This window comes from Cibotium barometz, chromosome 1 (genome assembly GCF_041138505.1).
Source record: "Cibotium barometz isolate CiBa-2024 chromosome 1, ASM4113850v1, whole genome shotgun sequence".
NCBI classification, from domain to species: Eukaryota; Viridiplantae; Streptophyta; class Polypodiopsida; order Cyatheales; family Cibotiaceae; genus Cibotium; species Cibotium barometz.
Window position 1 is genome coordinate 40,389,041 of NC_141046.1, and position 14,236 is coordinate 40,403,276.

At 38.5% G+C, this 14,236-nt stretch overlaps 1 protein-coding gene across 1 annotated transcript; it reads right to left on the minus strand.

Moving 5' to 3' along the window:
- Positions 1–3,381: 3,381 nt before the first annotated feature.
- LOC147641998 (uncharacterized) lies at positions 3,382–3,864 on the minus strand. Its single transcript, XM_086822740.1, has one exon. It carries the CDS (start codon positions 3,862–3,864, stop codon positions 3,382–3,384), a length of 483 nt encoding a protein of 160 aa, XP_086678866.1.
- Positions 3,865–14,236: the final 10,372 nt, after the last annotated feature.

A 14,236-nucleotide genomic window follows, 5' to 3' on the forward strand; every position in this document is an offset into this window, starting at 1 on the left:
CAAGCCATTCAATATAGATTTGGACAATTATCTAAATCTATTTATAATTCATAGCTCACTTCTATTGTGAGGACTTCTGTAATGTTCCTCTCACTACACACCATCCCTGCTAGACTTGCATGATAAGGCTAACCCTTTTTGGGGGCTTGCCTAATTCTGATATCACTAGATTTTCCCAACCATTCAATATAGATTTGGAAAATTATCCAAATCTAACTAAAATTCATAGCTTACTCCAATTGGAGATTTCCAAAATGCTCCTCTCACTAGACCTCGATAAGAATAACTTCCATGCCTTGAAGTTTAGAATGACCAATTTCCTAATGGGTAAAGGTTTTTTGGATTATGTAGAAGGAGACAATGAGGAGCCTCTAGAGTTATATGAGGGAGAATGCCACTTCTGCAGATATAAAGGCATTAAAGGATTGGAATTAGGGTGCAAGAAAAGTCATCCATCCCTCATCTGTCCCTCTCTGAGATTTGTGATGTATACTGGGCCCCCAAATTGGATCTCCGTATAGGAGGGTCGGTGTGACAAGCGTATCAAATAGCCACAATTTGGTACGTGGCTCCTGAAACTGTATATGTGCACACTGCCTCTCAAGTGCCCCCAAGGCTGCATGCCCTCGAGCTAATCTAGCTACTGCTGCCTCCTTCAGGGAGAAACGCGGTCCTGTGTGAAAGTAACTCCCAAGTAGACATGTGACCTGATGTACTCTACCGGCTCCCCTTGAAAAGTGAACTGAGGCTCTGATCTTGTCACCCATGCTTGTGTGGTGTTAAACACCATAACCTTGGTTTTCCCAAGGTTCACTGTCATATCTCTATCCGCACAGAAAGCCTGTAATGCATCCAGGTGTCTCTGTAGTCCTTTCGGAGAGTCTGAGATTAGAACAATATCATCAGCATATAACAAGATGGGTATCAACACCCCTGCCACCCCTGGGCCTCCCAATCTGTCTACATATAATCAGAGATCGCATCAATGTACAGTCCAAAGAGGGTGGGCGATAGCGGGCATCCCTGCTTCACCCCTATCTCATGCTGGTCACCCTATCAGATAGTCCGCCTAGAGCTCGGACTCTGCCTGTCACACAGACTCATACAAAGCATATATCCCCCACTGCATATCCTCGGGTACCTCAATGTCATGCAATCTGTGCATAAGCCTGGCACGTGGTACGGTATCGAAGGCTTTGCGAAAGTCCACAAAGCAGCAGTATATCCTTCTCTTCTGTGCCTTGCCCTCTTCAATAAGTGCCCGAAGTGTTAGTATGTGATCCAAGGTAGTAAATCCTCTCTTGAAGCCAGCCTGTCTGCTCGATGACCATGCCTCTCTGCCCATCGGCTCAGCTCTGACTCCAATATAGAGCCATATAATTTGGCCAAGTAATGACCAATCATGATCGTCCTGAACATAGATGCCATTGCTATGGGCTAAATTATGGGATCCTATATACGACTCTTCGACGTTCTTTGCAACAGTCCATATATGACTCTTGCAAACTTCGAGATGTGGACCCATCTTGCTTGGAGTTATTTAGTCAATGTTTCTGATTAGATAAATTGAGCTCTTCTCTAACAATGTATCTCTAGTCTGATATATAGTTGTTTTAAATATATAGATACGATGAGTGACCACACCCGTAAAGTGAAGCTGGTGATAATCAAGACTTTGCTACGAGGCACTGGACTTTCTGGAGATACACTGTCAGAGGTCCTGGCAGATTATGTGGAGATGGATGATGCGGGTTTAGATGGCACCATCGAGATTCTTGGGAGATTCAGTATGCCCGTACAACCTGGAGAGGGTACATCCTCCCAGCCACATGCAGGAGTGGAGACTTCTTCTCATGCACACACTACAGCGCATCGGTAAGCTTCTCGATTGATAAAATAGTAATGTCATCCTTTTTTTACATATAGGATTCTTAATATATATATCCTTTTGATGTCTTTGTTTCCTTCGGATTCTTATCCCAGGTACATCACATCACGAGAGTGAGCGGCTTACTCCTGATGTACCTCTCCTGGTACTCAGGTGACACCTAATTCACAGGCTAGTGGGCCGTTCGTCCCGTAGGTATATCGTTTATGGCGATTACGGATTAAATATCAAGTACTTTTTAAGAACTCACATCTCAAATGTTTGTATTGCATGTAGGCATCAGCGGGCGGAGTAGCACACCACCAGTCCCCCCACCAGTCCCACAAGTGCCCCCACCAGTGTCGATGCGCACGTGCACTGGCACTTTGGATGTCACATGCGACATCACGCCTGATGGGGGTATTCTTCAGGTTGTAGAGTCGGCATCGCCTTCAGACGTCGGATGAGAGACCTTTGCATGTCTTATCTATAGCGAGTTCATATACCATGGCAGTAAGTATTATTTAACATAAAGAATATGAATTACAATTTTTTATTTGAATTACTAACTGACTTTATTTTGCAATGCAGCGATCAACTTGAGGATGACAAAAAATATGTCATCAACACACCGGAGACGGAGTTTGGGATAGGATGGAGTCAAAAGTGGTTGCTAAAGCAAATGTGCTAACTCATGCGTCATCGACGCGACAATGCACGGTAAGTAGAGAGAGAGAGAGAAATGAAACAAAATGAAATGCTATATTTACGTCTTCAAAAGGCCAAAATGACCTATGAGACCAAAAAGTTACCACCAAAGAGCTCTGATACCAATGTCAGGTAGAACAGCGGTACTGATGGTTTGCTATTGCGGAACAAGCATGAGATGATACATATCTGTGGTCTCTCAATCTGCGTTCATGAGACGGCTGACAAGCATGGGGCCCATACTGCTGCCGCCGCATACATCAAAGCTGGGGTGACCATACATCAAAGCTGGGGTGACCATAGTGTCATAGAGAGAGAGCAAAGCTAGTGCAGCAAATGGGCAGCGTGGGGGGTGCTGCGGCTAAGGGTACTACGGGTACTCACTGAGGGTGCTGTTGGAACTACTGCCACAAAATGCTAGAAGACTGCTGGCTTCGATGGTCTACTGCTAGGCCAAGTCGATCCAGGGAACAATGCTTGATTGCGGGTACTAAAGGTTGAGATGCTGATACTGGGGTTGAAACGCGAGATAGAAGCCTTAGTAGAGGAGGGGAATCGAATCCCAATACGAACTTTCTTTCAGTGAACTTGAAGCTGAAATTACCCTGTACACAGCTAGAGCAAGAAAACAAGTTTGAGGGGGATCAAACCCCGACACTAGCCATATGAGGCTATCACCACGAGACTCCCCACCACCCACCCTTGTTAGTAAGTTTTCAAAAGAATAAAAATCATGACTTCACAATGAATTATTTTGAGATTAAATCTTACCGAACATAGGTTGATCTATGAGTTGACACGTAAGACTAATAGTCCTCATCGTCATCTCTGAGATTAACCGTCAATAAAATTTCATCTTCATTATCCTTGTTGACTTCTTCATACTCCTCCATTGTTAAATCTGTGTTGACGTTCATTTCCTCCGTAGGCTCGACATCCATTGTTTCTTCCTCTTCGGTGTCTGTAGTGTCAGAGTCTGGATCGTTGTCGTTCTCATCATCTACAATATCATCATGATCGGAAAGAAGAATTCTACACCTCTCTGACGTCGATGTGTCTAGATTCGAGGATGTAATCAATTCATCCTGATCCGCTTTCTCAGAGTCAACGCTATCAAACAAGTGTCGACCTCTAGGTTGGACATGCACAACTTGCCACCATGGATGAGCATCTGTATTCTTGTAAAAGAATGCTTGTTCAACATGAGTTGGTAGAATGTAAGGCTCTTTTGTTGCATGCAATAACTTCGAGGAGTCGACGAACCAAAATCCAGACGGTTCTCTTTTCATTGTGGCATTATTGCCTTTATACTCGGCACAAAACCAATCCAGCTTCAAAACCACCAGTCAAAATACACGAATCAAAACTTTAGAATTATGTATAGCTTTAAGAAATCTACATGTCATTGTTGCATGAAGAGAGATGTCATTTACTTGCTTGAAGATACGATACGATACTTCATAAATGCCGACTATGGTTCCCATGTAACCAAGTTCATCTCACTGTCGATAAGATTTGTGTCTCTTGAACTTGCACATGATAATTGCTTGAAAGAGGCAACAATGCAAGAATCTTGAGTTAAACGTAAGTCGTCACTCAATAGATTTTATCCGAAGATGTTGTCCATAAGCCCACATGTTGGTATACATTCGAGCCTAGACCAATAAATAAATTATTAAAAAAATGAGATTCATTTGTTTAGTTCAGAGTTTTCAAAACCCAACAAGTTACCTGTCTTTCACACCCGATCATAAACTCTCTTTGTTCCGTTGAGATTGGCTCATGATCACTAACCGCCCGTTGCATATACGGGTGTATAACCAATCCATGAAAGTAGGTACATTCCCGTCGTTATTTACATTGGTTTGACGTCTGGATCTCCTCTTTTTACGTCTGCCAACTCGTTTGCTTGGAAGTTCCTTCTCGTACTCATCAACGAATTGTTGCATGCATTCGCTATTATAGACAATGAAAGTAGAAATATCCAATTTATCTTGGACCTTAAGTCGAAAAGGGACTCCCTTACCGGACAATACCTCGTTTGACATGGAAGAAGATGACTCATTTGTCCATACGCGTGGAGCTTCAGAATCGGTTTTCTCAAGGTATTCACAAACGTAATACATGCATTCTTCAAGCATCCATCCCTCCGCCATAGAACCCTCTAGTCTTGCTTTTTGACATACATAACCTTTCAATACTCCCATAAATCTCTCAACCCAAAACATCCATCGAGTGCTCACAACACCAGCGAGCTCTATCTCGTCCACTAGATGGATTAGAAGATGAACCTGGATATCAAAAAAGGAGATTGGAAATTCCTTTTCCATTTAACAAAGAAGCTTTATACATTCACGCTTCTTTTGTGGAATTGACCCTTTGGCAATCTCTTTAGATGTAATTCATCTATTAGTAAAAGAAAGAAGATATTAGAGATGTTTATGAATTAAGAAGATATCAAATAAAATTTTATACTAAAAATTAATGACCGATAAATACCTTGCAAGCGATCCAAGGCGATATATTACATCTCAGACTCCTCTTGTAGTACATCCATCAATAACAAGGGGTAGAACATGCTGCATACATGATTAATCCGATCAACAAAACATGCAAGAAAATAAATACTTACAAAGATCTGGATAGATTTATCTTCACAAAATTGTGCCAATCATGTGTTTTTAAACTAGACAAGCTCTTGTCATCTAGAGTGAACATGTTTCGACAAGATGCTGAAAAGCTTGATGGTAATGAATTGGTTGACCAGCTATTTGTTTTTTTAGAACAATTCACCGAAGAGAGACAAATTGCAGCATAAACCATGCTTACATTTGAAAAGGATCGAGGAAAGAAGTGGTTTGACAAAAATCTCAAGGACAAGGAGATCGAGGTAGGAGATCTTTTACTTATGTATGGGGTCCACGGTGAAAAGAAAAAGCTTAAATATATTGGAAAGGGACCATTCAGGGTTTGTGAAGTTACTCCTCTAGGTACTATACGTGTTGAGACTCTTAACAGAGTTGAAACTATTGGTTTCCTTAATGAAAGTAAGTTTAAAAAATACTATGGACATCTTACCAAAGAATCCTTACATGCTTCACGTGACAAGAAAGCTGCCAAGGAAAAGGTCGCCTAAAAAGAAGACCCAAGTCCAAGAGGAGGTAAGGGAAAGATGAGTGAAACTACAATAATGATGAGAAGGAAACGTTAGACCTGCTGCACAAGCCTTTGTGTGGGAAGTTGAAGGGGACACAAAGGAGTACATAGCACCTCTACGAGCATCCATTCAATTTCCTAGCCCTTATGGTAAAGTGCTTTATAATGCATTACTTGATAACGGGGGCTAGTCACAATATAATTTCTTTCAATTCATGGAGCGAATTGGGAAAACCCCAACTCATAGATACCTCCTTAAAGGGAAAGGTATCCATGGTAGAAATACCAAGGTTCTTGAGCTATTACAAACAGAGATATATTGTAAGATGGCAGCAAGCAACTGGTGGTGGTAGACTTCCTGGTTATGCGTGCTAGAACATTACCTGAACCAATAATACTTGGTTGTACATGGATGAAGGCTGTAGGATGTACGATTGACGGGTGTACATGGAGAGCCTCTATGGGTGACACCGTAAGTGAATAATATACTCATAAACCCCTACCACCTCTCATTATTATCGAGGGTCACAAAAGAGGAGGAAGCTTCAACATCTGCAAAATCTATGAAAGCTTCAACCCCCTCCACTTTAGCATCCAATATCCAAAAAACTCTCGATCCTTCTACCTCCACATAGCACACACCTGCATATCAAAAGAATAAACAGATTCGATAAGCTACAAAGTGGCAACCAAAATCTACAAATTTGACAAGATTCCATCTTGTAAGGGCTCTCACAGAGTGAAGAGAACTAAATGATAGGACATTAGAAACCATTGGAAAGGCTGCATCACTACATTCAAGGTGACAGAATAGGGATGGTTTGCAAAAGTTCAACATGTTTACATGGCCAAGGATATGTCCTTGAACCTTGAAGTGCAACCATCGATGCATTCACACTATAAGTTTTGTGATGCAATCTAATATTTTAATATGTACTGTTATTGCCTAGTAAATAATAAACATGTAGCTATTTAATTTCTAGATGTGTTTTCATCAAATGTGTTGAATGGTAGCCTGTGCATCACTACATTCAAGGTGACAGAATAGGGATGGTTTGCATAAGTTCAACATGTTTACATGGCCAAGGATATGTCCTTGAACCTTGAAGTGCAACCATCGATGCATTCACACTATAAGTTGTGATGCAATCTAATATTTTAATATGTACTGTTATTGCCTAGTAAATAATAAACATGTAGCTATTTAATTTCTAGATGTGTTTTCATCAAATGTGTTGAATGGTAGCCAGTGGAGAGCTTAAGTGACACATTTCAAGCCATTCATGCATATTCTATATTCTGAACAACCATCATCTTTTTTCAACAAAGAATGGTTTGTTTTTCTACTTTGAACACTATAAAGTTCCATCTAGAGCAGGTTCATATGGAGAGCTTGAAGATATACCCATTCCTCTTTTGAATTCACCCAATTAGGAAACCCTAGATACATCAACAATTTTAAGCTTTAAAACCAAAATTTCACAAGAAATCCAGAAAGCAATGACATCAGAAAGGATATCAAGGAGAATAAGGCTCTCATGGTTTGTTCCTCTTCATGTGTTTGTTTCTTGTTTCAGGTCCTTGGTGTTGCAAAGAACAAAGATGTGTTTGTTTCAAGTCCTTGTTCCTCTTCATGTGTTTGTTGCTTGTTTCACATCTTTGCCAGAGGTTTTAACCTTTTTCCATAATTTGTTAGGGTTTATGTTGGTAAATAGTGTTAATTATAAGATTACTTTTAGTGTAAGTACTTAGGGTTAGTATGTAGTACTAGTTTTGTTGTTAGGAGTTAGTATTAATTCTTGGGGTTAGTGTTTTTAGGTTAGACTTACTTAATTAGGTTAGGATAGATAGATAAGTAGTGCGTAGTGCAAAAATACACACCTATCAAAACTTGCCCTTTTTTGCATAGGGGAATCCTTGGGAACTATGCAAAAAAGAGTGGGTGGTAACACACCATCACGCCTATCCAATGGAGGTGAAACTTTATGAGTGGGGGAGGAGAAACCCCATGGACCTACTTGCAAAATTCCACTTACCCAAAGACCTACTTGCAAAATTCCACCTACCCAAACCCGCTCGTTTTTACATAGGGGACCCCTTGGGCTCTATGCAAAAAAGAGTAGGTTGCGACACACCATCACACCCATTCGGCATCCAATGGGGGTGAAACTTTGTGAGTGGGGGGGGGGGGGGGGGAGTAGGAGGCCCATGGACCCACTCACAAATTTTCACCCCCATTGGATGCCGAGGTGTCATGTCCTACCCAAAGTTTCTCTTTTTGCATTGGGGACCTTAAGATATTGGTGAAGAGCCGTTGGAAGGTGGCTAGAGCATTAAATAGCCCAAAGTCATTTGATTTTAGACTTAGGTACCCCATTATGTGATGAAAGCTATTTTGGAATGGTCGGACGAGTGGATGAAGACTTGGTTGTATCTGTTGAACCCATCCATAAAGTTGTACAGGGCATGCCTGATGACATCCTCTAAAACTCGATCCATGAATGGAAGGGGAAATCCATCCTTGATGGTTTCTTTGTTGAGAGACGTGAAGTCCACATAGACAAAGATCTTGTTGGTCTTCTTCTTGGGTGAGATGACCATGGGAGGAATCCAATTAGAGTGTTCCACGTGGGAGATGATTTTAGTGTCCTTGATCTTTTCCAATTCCACCTTGATAGACTTTGCATACCTCGTGAATGGTTGTTCTTTGTGTAATGGACACACCAAGGGTGGGAGAGGGAGAGGGAGGTGGGTAAGCGGATGGGGGATTATCGATAGAGACTAAGTCAAAAACGGTAAGAGTGGGAAATTTAAAGTTGGAGCAAGTGGATACCCATTTTGCTGGAGGAATCCCACATATAATGATCTCTATATTCGGGGCAATGCTTGCAGGGTGGGGAACCTTCAGGGAGGGGGTAGTGGCTTTGGTAATGACAACATTCCCCACATCTGTAGTGGAGGACGAGGCAATTGGCAGGGTTGCCGTGGGCAACGAGGATGGTTCATGGGGTTTGGTTCCATGGTGGTTAGTGCAAGAGGATTGGGGATGAGTGGTGTAGGGTAGGTCACTTGAGGAGTGGGTTGGCAAGAAGGAGGTGTAGCAGCATGCAAGGTTTGGCAAACAGCCAGGGCAGCTATAGAATAATGGACAAGGTTGGGGGCTGTCAAGGCAGAATAAGGAGTTTGCTACTAATGAAGCTTATAAAACCCCTTGATGTAGTAGCAATCTTTGTCGTCATGTCTGCTTTTTTCACAAAAGGAGTACCTCCTCTTTGGGAATTCTTGGACGGTGTGTCCAGGGGATTGGCATAGAGCACACCATAGAGCACACCATAGGCCCTTCTAAGATTCTTACTGAGTCTTCGATTCTTCAATCTCCCTTTTGAGTTGGGGTAGGATACTTTCCTCGCTCCAAGGTTTTTGGCTCACGTTGAGTGCCTCCAGGTCCCACTTCATTTGAGCCATCAAGTCATCCGATTCTATCACTATTGAACATACATAGCCCACATCACTCTCAAACATGAGTTGTACATTCTCAAGTTAAGAGGCTAGCTCCTGAAATTCCAACAATGTAGTTGGTGTGGGCTAATTCTCTCAAAGTTTCTATTGGGTGGACCTGGGTAAAGGCCTGTGTCATGTAGTGACACACCATGAAGTCACGAGGGTAAGTTGGTAAGCGGGCCACCAGCACTATGGTCCGTGTCATGATTTCTGACGCCCTCTCCCCTCGTACAAATTGTAGCTTCCATAGCTCTTGGAGAATGAGGTTCTCATAGTCACTAGGAGGAAAGGTGTGGAGGAAGGTGTCCTTTAGAGTGGTCTAGTCTACAAAGTGGTCAGCTGGAAATTAACTGAACCACTTATCTACAAAGCCTTTGTAGAGTGCCTTCGTAGAGTGCCTTTGTAGAGTGCCTTCGTAGAGTGAACATAAAGAGTACCAAGAAGGCATCCTCTCGCTCAAGGCCCCATCTCTTACAGATGGACATGAACCTTCGGATGTGGTCATTCACATCCTCAGTGGGACGATTCTTTGAAGGTTGGAAGCTTAACGTTGACTCGACCCAACACTGTGGAAAGGGGTTTTTACACTAGGAGGGTTGACTTGGCCTCCAACATTATTGCGCCAAGAGTGGGGTTACCAAGGTTGGCTTCCATAGGAAGAGGTTCAAGGGAATCCCTAGGTGGTGGTACACAGTTGAACCTCTTCGAACTATGGTTGCGTATTGAAAGAGGACTCTTACATGGGCTGATGAGACTACAACGGAAGCGTGTATTGGGACTATAGAGAGGACATAGAGATAATTAAGGGTGAGCTAACATGACTTCTAATTTTTGAGAGTCCCACTTGTAATGCCAATTTTTGAGTGTTCCTGTAGTAGCAGGGTTGGTTGCCGGGCACACTAAGTGGTGGGCTCTTCTCTGAAGAGTATGTCCAGAGTCCTCGATGCCCACTATGAATATATGGAAGACAGAATGGAGTGAAACACAACATAAGAAGAGAAGAGACTGTAGAGAGAACAAGAACACTTCTACTACTTTGAGAACATTGTTAGAAGTCCTTCACTATACCATGCACGCTCAACAGAGGTCACAGTGAAGAGGATGATGCACAGCTCAAGTCGAAGACAATTGATTGTAGAACATAGAATACAAAGGTATGAGAAAGAGATAAGAAGGGAATAAGGCTTCAAGATGAGTCGAGGGACCATCATATAAGCCTGCGGTTGAGTCGATGGCATCATCTATCTCTATAAAATTCCCTTGATGCGATGGCTTAAGTAGAATCTCATACCTATAGGAGATATTGTTGGAGTGACAGTGTAGTGGGGCGGCCTTGGGTCGTGGCCTTGGGTCGTTGGAGTGTCAGTGCGCCTCCTTCAATGCTGATGGGTGCACTACTGCTTCTGGTTGGTTCCTCTGAGTTGCCCCACTATGGGCACCCTTGGTGGCTATAGAGAGAAGAAAGGTATCCATGTAAAATAAGGCCTATGGAACAAGGTGGAGTTAAAAGAAGAGAGAGGGAAACAACAACTTATAAAGATCATTGATAGAAGAGCAATAATAATCATGTGAATGCTGAGAAGGACAACCTCTATCATCATGATCCACAAAATCCATAGTCTCCATCATTCCAGCTACATAACTAACCATCTTGTGGGAATATGAGAAGATGGGTCTGTAGCAATTCTCTTAATAAAGCGATTACGAGTAGTTAATTTTTCTAGCTAGGGGCATCAAAAATAGGTGCATAATCCATTACTAATAATATGCACCAAAGAGAGAGAATCAAACACTAATCACATTGGGGTTGTCATTGGTAATCAACACTACAACAAATAGGGGGTATACATGTGTATAAATAAAAGGATTTAGAGATTGAATAAATCACATTTTGTGGTTACAAACACACATGAAATGAAAAAAAAAAACACATTAGAAAAAATAAGGTAGAATGGGAAAGATTAATCTCCTCCATTCGGCCCCATGCTTTTTTAATTAGTATTAGCCACACATCAGAAAGAGTCCATTAACAAGGTTAAGTTCTCATAACATTTAAGAGCATAAAAAGACATAACATTCAAGCCATTCTTTCCATGTACGACAATTACACGAATAGACTATGTACAACAATCATGATGTTTACACTAAAACTATGAAAGACATTAACTTGGAAAAATAATTAAATGTGACAATGTAAATGATTAATATTTATGTCATCAATCATCAAGAAGTACATAGAATCAAAGAAAGCTATAATCAGCTAACAACTCTTCACCAGCATGAATATTGCATAAGGTCTCCACACATATGTAGCCATACTATGTTGAATTGACATTCTTATCATGTACACCAAGGGGGTAATTTTGGGTGAAGAGTAAAACATACATTTGGTCTCTCTAAATGAACTAATTAAGCACTAATTAAACCAAATTAATTAAACACTAACTAGATTGTAAACACTAGTTAGACATAAATTAGAATCTAAAAATTAATTAGATTTTAAACAAATTAGAAAGAGAAAGAGAAAGAATTGTGTGAGAGATTAATTAGATTTTAATTTAAACTAATGAGAGAGAGACAGAGATTAATTGTGTGTGTGAGGGACCCTGTGTGGGTGTTTGAAAGAGAGAGGTCGAGAGCTGAGAGAGAGACAGAGGGGAACATCTCACCATTCGTGTAACCGTAGCTGCTCGAATAGAAGATGTAGAAGATATGGGTGTTTGGTGCGCTGCCCTCTCACCCTTCGCATAGAAGACCCAGCTTCTCGCTCCTCGACAAGCGGGGTGTTCTCGCTCCTCGAACAGACGACGTCTCCTCAAACAGGCGACTCCTCGAACAAGCGACGTTAGGTCTAAGCTTTTCGTTTACTGGCCTTGCTTAGCATTTGCGACCACGTTAGGTCTAGGATATATTGTTATGTTAATATAATATTGTTATTATAATTATATTAAAATAATTAAAATAATTATTATATTATATACTAAATTAATTATATTAATAATTAAATATAATTAATAATATAATTAATAATATTATATTAAATTATAATAATATTATTATAATTTAATATAATTATAATAATAATTATATTAAATTAACAATATTAATAATTATATATTAATAATTTATTATATTAAATTATTTATTCTTATAATTAATTTAATATAGTTATAATAATAATATTATAATAAATATTAATAATAATAATATAATTTAATATAATTATAATAATAATTATATTAAATTAATAATATTAATAATTATATATTAATATTATTATATTTAATTATAATAAAAAATATATTAAATTAATTATATTAACAATTAATTATATTAATAATTATATTAAGTTAATTATTAATATAATTAATTAAATACAATTATAATAAAAATATTACATTAACATAACAGTATTATATTAAATAATAATAATAATAGTATAATTTAATATAAATATAATAATTAATATATTAAATTAACAATATAAAAAATTATATATTAAATTACTTATATTAATAATTAATTATATTAAATTAATTTTATTAACATATATATTAACATATATATTAATAATTATATATTAATATAATTATTAATATAATTATAATAATAATTATATTAAATTAATAATATTAATAAATAATTATATTATCAATTATGCATTAATAATTAATTATATTAATAATTATATCAAATTAATTATTAAGATAATTAATATAATATATTTAATTATCAATACATAATTGTTACGGATAATTGTTAATATGATTATTAATATGATAAATTTAATATAATTAATTAAATACATAATTATTAATATAATTAATTTAACCATTATATATCTGAACAATTATATAATTGTTAACCATTATATAATTGTTAACCATTATATAATGGTTAAACTACAAAAAAATAATTATAGTATATCTACGTTATCCATAGTGCACCTCTAGGTTTTTTTTTGCATAACGTAGATGTAATTCTCTATCCATTTTTTAATAAATATATAATTATATTTAATAAGAACAATTATAGTAATCTACTTCTACCTTGTATCAAACACTGACATGTGAGGATGAAAATTGTACCTTACGTAATTATTGTAAAACAAATATGTAAAAGATGGAATCATTGTTAAAGAACGATGATTAATTTAGGTCTTTTTTAAAACTCCTCATCATGGCATTATTGTGTTTTTGATCACAACGATGTTTAGACCCTTGTGAGTCATGGCATTATTGTGTTTTTGATCACAACTATGTTTAGACCCTTGTGAGTCATGGCATTATTGTGTTTTTGATCACAGCTATGTTTAGACCCTTGTGAGTCATGGCATTATTGTGTTTTTGATCACAGCTATGTTTAGACCCTTGTGAGTCATGTCAAATCCCACTATCAGTGGAATCATCATCATCATCATCATGCTCAAATTCATTTCCTTCCTCATTTATCTTGATTAGTTGGTGGCGTCCCACATTCTTCATCCTTCACCTAATCCTCTGTATGGTCCATGAGCTCTGCAACATCCCTATCTTGCAAAATACTCTTTGAATTAGGAGCAACTTGTATGACATACCACCATTTTTTATTATTTATATCTATGTGAAACATAAACTTGTAAGAAGAAACACATTTAGTGTAAACATGCATAAGTATGATATAATAAAAGCTTATGGTTAGAATTTACTTGTTCACAATGGTGAGGTAGTAGCATAAATGTGTCCTTCTCTGTTTGCCAATTTTTTGGGGAATCAATCACCATAAATCCATTTGGATACCTTTTCACGGTTTCTTGAGTGTCTCCACATACACCATAAATCCATTTGGATACCTTTTCACGGTTTCTTGAGTGCCTTCCTTTGGACCACATGGCATTGTATACCTTATACTACCACACCAACACCAAATGAAATATATTTATGACATTGAATCACCATATCATGAGATTCTACTTCAATAAAAAAAGAAAAAGTAGAGACACACTTACATGAGGCTCGCATCCCC